We start from the raw sequence: 7,507 nt of genomic DNA, 5'->3' as shown, positions 1-7,507 counted from the left end.
GATAAATATCGCTCGATAAGAACAAGTATGTGGATTCGATGATTTTTCTATTTAAATAGATAAATAGATTTCACGTGAACAGTCGAGTGGGCATAGATTCTAATCGATATTTCTAATCGATCTTGTCTCATAAGTTTCCTTGTAATGTCCACGTAGATATATGTACTAAGAACTGAACTCAGCAGTTAAAGGTATAATTATTAATTTAATACACTTTATGTGTAATTTTCAAGGATATCAAGTTTCTAAATTAATTTTTATACAGAACTAAACAAAATTGTACTATCAAAATGAGATATCGTGGATCCAATTTTGGAGATCCGCCTTCAAGAAATTACTTTATTAGAGTATGGATGAAATATCTTTTCAGTAAAATTAACTAAAAGTAGTACAACATCAACGTTATAATTTCACACTCAACAATGTAACTGTTACATTCAACATCTGTTATATTACATTTATATTGTTCAGTGTGGAACTATAATTAATGTTACTCTTAGTTGGTGGTTATTTACTAGGTTATAAAGTTGTGAGAACATGGAACTCCACTGTGTACTGCTTGCGGATGAGCAACTTTAGTTCAGCAATTCTACATGGATTACATCTGTTAAAATCAATATATAGAAGTATCCAAGTAGAATTCACATTGAAATTTGAGGAAAATTTATTTTGATTTGATAATGAAACCGCAACATTATATTCATGTACATGTCGATGAATTCTTGTCTACGTAGTTCATGTCAAATACATAAATTCAACGTACTTGTTCTCATCAAGCAATGAATCATATTTCTTATTTCTGCCATTCTATCATAATCTTTACATTTTTTTTGCAATAATTCTGCAGAATGTTTTGCAACGCTTGAATCAAGTTTCAGAAAACAAAGAAACTCTGTAATTGTCTATAATATCTGATTAAATTTTGAAAAGAATAAGATTTTACGTATCACACATATTTTTATGGGTTGATGCGCGTTTTTATAAATTAATTAAATATTCCAAAGCATTCTATCAGAAATCTCTGCATTAGCACACATAATTATTTTATAGATTTAAATATATTAGCTATGTTTGGATGAATCGAAAATTTAAAATGTAATGAAGCATGTAGTGTATCAAATTTTCATATTTAGTGCCTATGGAAAGGCAACCTGGGGGATGATTTCGTAGTCAATACAAAATAAAGAATCTGTAAAGATAATTACGTAGCAATTAATTTTAATAATTGATATAAAGTAATAATATCTTAATTAATGCGACAACGCGATTATATTCACATAAAATTCATATGAAAAACTTTACTTTCTCCTTCTAACTGAACTTATATGGAATAATATAATTGTAAAGCCACTAAATGCATGTCAATTTTACTTGTCACAATAAACAAATTAACTACGGATGAAAAAAATAGAATGATTTTTTTATCTCCAGTTGCTCTGTTTACTTGTCAGGTCGCGACAGGGAGTAGCAAGCACTCCGCTGTGAAATTATAAATTTAAATCATCCCCTGATGTGTGGCTCTTCATTATTGGCCCTTTATGCCGCTTATAGCATTCATTGATATGGACGTTCATAACTAAGTTCGATGTTCGATTTTCTACTTTGCAGCCCACGTGGCGTTTATGGGGCGAGGAAAGAGGCGACGGCGTCATATACACAGTATATCTAAAGAAGGTCCGATACCATCGGCCCACGAGAAGTCTTTCAGCATCGGTGAGCATGAGATATTTTTAGTCAAGATTTTTAGCGTTTAATATTTTTACCAATTTAACTTGTCCTTTTCTTGTAGATTTTTAGCATTTGATAGTAATTTTTACTCGTTCAATTTGTTCTTTTTAGACCTTAATAATTTTTATTAATTTAATTTTATCATTTTTAAAGTTTAATTATAATTTTAACTAGTTTAATCTTTTTTTTATTGTAGTTGATTTTTAGTGATTTTTACTAATGTAATTTAACTTTTTCTTATTACGGTTGAATAAAGATCTACTTGTAATCAGTATCTTCCATAATTTTTTGATTCAAGAAAGATTCATGGTCTCCTCATTAAAAATTTTTACTTGCTCTGAAATTTCTAAATTTCAGCTACTATTTATTTAAAGACTTTTATTTAATCCTAGAACACATGTAAATTTCACGTGTAAGTGAGATCATTGAGCGCTAAGCTGTGTCTTCAATGGTTAGCATAAGAATTTAAATCTGCCAGGCTGAAAGCTGAAGCCTAATTGAGTACCATTCCAGTGCCATTCACCAAAGCGCGGATCAAAGCTTTTAAAAATTCAGTCTATTATATATCAGTTTGGACCTTTTTGGTGGTCAATATTACAACAAAGAGAAATCACGTGATAAATGATATCAATTTTTAAATAATTTTATTGGATTACATACGTCATATCATTTCAAAATAGAATTTGACAGTAATCTTGCTCTTTTTATTAATTTAATAATTAAATTATTTATAAGGGTTTATATTTTCCCCAGTTTTCTTATTTTCTTTAGTTTATATAGATTATAAATATGCCATTAGCATTAAAAAAGTGTGAAGTGTAAAAAAATCTTGTGTTACATTAATTAAGAATAATCTACATTCTCGTAAAATTTATATATCAATAGTAATACTGTACCATCAATATCGACAAGCAGTTTAGAGTAAAAGGCATTTATTTCAAGGAATCTGGCACAAAAGTGTCCATACAGCGCATTCTAGCAACGTTGCAGCAACGTTGCTGAAATACTCTGCGCTGTCGTATGTTTGTTTTCAATTAATAGTTTCAACATTCGACTAATGCACTCGTTGCGATTCTCCAGGATTCTGACGACGAGATTTCGCATTTGGAATGGGAGACGGTGCGAGTGCGTTTCTTGAAGGCCGGCACGGTGCAGCGGCTGGTCGAAAGTCTGGCAAACGACGACGGCGAGCTGGAGTCCACTTACATAAACATCTTCCTGGCGACATACCGGGCGTTCACCAGCCCGCGTGAAGTCCTCGAGCTGCTGCTCGCGCGATACGACGCCCTGGACGGGACCGCCGGCTGCGAGCAGCACCGCAAGACCCTCGTCCAGGCTCTGCACGTCTGGCTGGACGCTTATCTAGGTGACTGGAAGTCACCCCCGAGCCATCCCCTGCTCACCAGGCTTCTCGAGTTCACGCAGCAGCGTCTTCTTGGCTCTGAGCTTGAACTCAAAGCTAAGCACCGACTGCACCGGTTTCAACGGGAGGATCAGATAGGTAATGTTATTTCACTGGCTTGGTGAGTCACGTCGTTCCACCCGTGAACTTTAAACACACAAAGAATCGTATAATTGATAAGGCACCGTGAGAAGCTCAAATACAAAGAATGATAATGCGGCGCGACATTTCCTAAGAACCACATCGGTTTTGGTTAAACTGTAAAAGAAACGAGCATTATGATGCTAATTTGTTGTAACCAAAATGATGCATTCAGTATGAAATTCATCAAATAGAATTCTTTAACATCAATCAAATTCTATTAATGTAATATGCATAATCAACTGGAAATAATACAATCTTTTTTATTTTCGTATTTCAAAAACGTTTTAATTTTTTTTTTTATGTACTCATTTTAATACGATGTCCTGCAATATACTGATCATCTATTTAAAAAATGATTTTACACCCAATAATATCTTTTTATTTAATAAAATTAGAATAATGATCCAAAATTAAGTTATCTTGTGATAATTGTAGGTACATATTTTGTGACAATTATCATTTATTCCAAAATTACATTAAATAAAAATTATTTAATAAAATTATTATTTATAAATCGTGCTTTAAATTTAGAAATTTTTAACTCAATTTTAAAGTAATAAATTTATATTTAATGAAATTGAAATATGCTTCAGAATTGTTCTAAGATAATTATCATAAGATAATTCTAGATTATGTATTCCGATTCCAGTAAATAAAAATTTAACTTTTTAAAATATGCTTTAAATAAATGTCATATAATATAGTATTAAAATAAATGTATAAAAATACAGATTAAAATAAATGTATAAGAATACAGAGGTTTTTGAAATATAAAATAAAATTTTAAATCCGTTGATTGTATTTAAATAAAGTTCAAATCTATAATAAAAGCATTCAGTGATTTTTGAAAAGTTAATGGCGAGTGAAAATAGAATCGAGTAATAAAAGGAATACCAGAATGAGACTAGTTACTTCCCGTGGTTTTTTTAAATATGAATATGAATCCAGTATTAAAAAATTCCAAATTATTCTATCACGTCAAAATTTTGAGATTTGCATTTATACAATAGTTGCAAAAAAATACTATTTTTACATATTTGGTCATATTATAACTATGTTGTATGATATATTGGAAAAGTTTCATTGTAATAAAAATTAAGTATATTATTAGAACTTCCAAACCTTAAAAAGTTTTTTTAGTCTCAGATATGATTTATAAGATAATTATAATTAAATATTGCTGAAACTGATGTCAAAACTGACAAATTCAAAATTATGAAAAACATCTATAAATTTCGCAATGATCCAGACATTTTTCAAGTTCTGATATCCGCCATATTAAATCCATAATTTTGAATTTGCCAATTTTGACATCGGATTCGTATTCAATGGTAAAAGTTTAAATAAGTACAATTGAAAGTTGTTTGTTAAATCATCAATAACTTATTTCACAGCTTTTTCATAATAAAACCTATATTTAACTATATATTTTATTAACCATAGTCGATTAAAAAATCCTTTTGAGAGCTGAAAGTCCTAATATTTAATTTTGATTGTAGTATAATTTCTTCAATATATCATAAATCGTAGTTATAATATTACAAAATTAATAAAAATAGCCCTTTCTTGCAAAATTGAATTGTAAATTGCTTAGTAACTTTGTAACGTGATAGAGCAATTTGGAAAACACATTCGTGTGTAGGTATTCAACATTCAAAAAACTATTAAAAAATTACTAGTTCCTGTTCCAATATCAGAAAAAGATATTTTTGTCGAACAATGTAGTAATATATATGTATAATTATATTTTTAAACATCGGTTAAACATAGTTTTTTGAATTAATACGTAACGCACTAAATGCCGATTTTTAAGTAACTCTAATTTTCTCGTTTTGAGTCATTAAAAATATGGAATCCAAATTGTTCTTAATGCTTAATAATAATATATTCTTGCTTATGCACATTTGAATGTAACAAGTAATGATTCACATGACAAGTAATGACTGCTTTGTATTTACAAAGAATTCGTGAACCGCGATAAGCGAGCAAAACATCCACTAAAATATTATATTTCAAATGCATTGTCTGAGGAGAAACATTATCGCGCACAATGAGATCTTTAACATTTATAGGAACCTCAAATTGCAAAACTGTCTCCTCAAACTTATGAAAAAAAAAAAAATATAACAGATGGAGTAATATAGGGTCGGATACTTTATGTATCCAGATCTCGCAATGCGTTTCGACGCACATCCCGCGAGTTTCTAGAATACAAAAAAAAGTAACGGCATATTTTATTGACGCGAGCAGCATTGGCGCGAAAGAATCGTTCTATCGGCAGTTTGAAACACAGAAAGATGGTCTGAATGTTAGTGACGGTGAAAGACCAATCAGGCTGCTCGAGCTCGCACAAAGGCGTCTGCTTCCCGTGTATAAATTGAGGGTCTACAGACTCTATTATACTGCCACGACCCAGGGCTCACCTTTCACTCAAGGCTCGCCTGCTGGAGAACTCGATCCAGTTGCAATATTTCCAAAATAGAGATGGTTTTATTTAAAGTAACGAAAGAAAGAGAGGAAGAGAGAATATTTTGAAACAACCTTGCAAAAGAAAGTTTTTGGCGCGAATATAATTTCTTTCGAAACTTGTTCTTAATAAAGATTGAGAGAATGTAATATTTTTGAAATTTTTAATCTTATTAAATTATGAAAATTATAAAATTAATTTAAAAAATTATAATGTATGGAGTAAGAAAAAATTTTATGAAAAGGACTTCGATTATGAAAATTAACATTTCACCATTTGATTCCATATTAATTTTCATTAATTTTCGATTAGATTAATTTAAGTTAAGTCGGCATTTAGATATTTTTAAAAGAATTTCTAAAGAAATTTACTTACATCAGAATTAATTGTTAAAATTTAATACAAATTTTTAATCTCATTGAAATTTCAAAGCCACACAAATCGATTTAATTAATCTAAATCATTCTTTTAAATATTTGCAACAAAATTCATATTTTAAAAATCATATAAAATAAAAATGACTTTTAAAAAAGCCAACCAATTATGAAAAAAAATAATATTTCGCCACATAATTCTAGATTAATTTTCATTAATTTGAGATCGAATCAGATTGATTTCGGTTTTCTTTTCCTTTTAGACTGTATAGCATACGACAATGGTCGACTACCCATGCGCGGTTCCCCGGATCCGATGGCGGATCACTGGGGGAACTACATCTTCCCCGAGGTGCCCCACCGTCATTTCGCCGAACAGCTAACCCGGATGGATGCCGAAGTGTTTAAGAAGCTGGTTGCCCATCAGTGTCTTGGCGCCGTATGGTCCAGGAAGGATCGTTCCAGGAGTCACGAAGCCGCCACGGTGGTGGCAACCGTGAACCAATTCAACGCCGTCTCGTTACGTGTGATCTCGACGATTCTGACGGACACGACGCTCAAATCTCAGGAGCGCGCCAGAATCCTCGAGACGTGGATCGACGTCGCGCAGGAATTGCGGATACTCAAGAATTTTAGTAGCTTAAAGGCGATCGTCTCCGGCCTCCAAAGCAATCCGGTGTATCGACTGGAGAAGTGTTGGCAATGCATGCCTCGGGAGAAGCACGAACTCTTCCGCGAGCTCGAGAGGATATTCTCGGAGGAGAACAACGCCTGGACACAGAGGGAGTTGCTCATCAAAGAGGGCACTGCTAAGTTTGCTGACACTGCCGGCAGAAGCGATAGGCATCTGCAGAAGCTCTTTCAAAAACAGAATACTCACGCGGGCGTAAGTGCAATAACACGTTGTGTAACGTTGCTCTCTTTTGTGAGCTCTCGCGAAATTCTTTCTCAGCTTTTTAAGAAGATCATATAGACGTTTAATCCTGTTGTTCTGTTCAAATTTATAATCATATTGTTACGACCAATCAAAAAGGTCTAAACAATAAAAAAGATTTTACAGAAAAAGGATCTTATATTCACAGACAAAGTCATCATATACCAGAGAAAAAAAAGTTCTTAAATATTAAATAGTAAAAAATGTACTATATTTTGAATTAAATATACGCGAACAGAACAGTAAGGTAAAAAAAAAAATCATACCAACATTCTCTTTTATGTAAAGAAAAAAGTTTGTCCGTACCTTTTTTCATGATAAAATATTAATATATCTGATATTTGATTTTAAGAACTTTTAAACTGTAAAAGTTTGCCACATCAGTGGTCTCTAAACTAGAAAATTGCTTTAATGATTTAACGAGACTAGAGCTTTAATTATAAAATTAAGTATATACA

General features: G+C 31.8%; 1 protein-coding gene across 3 annotated transcripts in view; it reads left to right on the top strand.

The window, feature by feature from the left end:
* The window catches only part of LOC108754582 (ral guanine nucleotide dissociation stimulator), a 48,142-nt gene that overhangs the window by 37,990 nt on the left and 2,645 nt on the right, over positions 1-7,507 (top strand). For all 3 annotated transcript variants that reach the window (XM_018497038.1, XM_018497029.1, XM_018497019.1), the window contains exons 3-5: positions 1,609-1,713; positions 2,809-3,229; positions 6,379-7,001. In XM_018497038.1, coding sequence (XP_018352540.1) covers positions 1,609-1,713; positions 2,809-3,229; positions 6,379-7,001 — 1,149 coding nt within the window. The remainder of the gene's footprint in view (positions 1-1,608; positions 1,714-2,808; positions 3,230-6,378; positions 7,002-7,507) is intronic.

This window comes from Trachymyrmex septentrionalis, unplaced genomic scaffold (assembly GCF_001594115.1).
Source record: "Trachymyrmex septentrionalis isolate Tsep2-gDNA-1 unplaced genomic scaffold, Tsep1.0 scaffold119, whole genome shotgun sequence".
Classification (NCBI taxonomy): domain Eukaryota; kingdom Metazoa; phylum Arthropoda; class Insecta; order Hymenoptera; family Formicidae; genus Trachymyrmex; species Trachymyrmex septentrionalis.
This window is presented reverse-complemented; position numbering and strand designations above follow the sequence as displayed.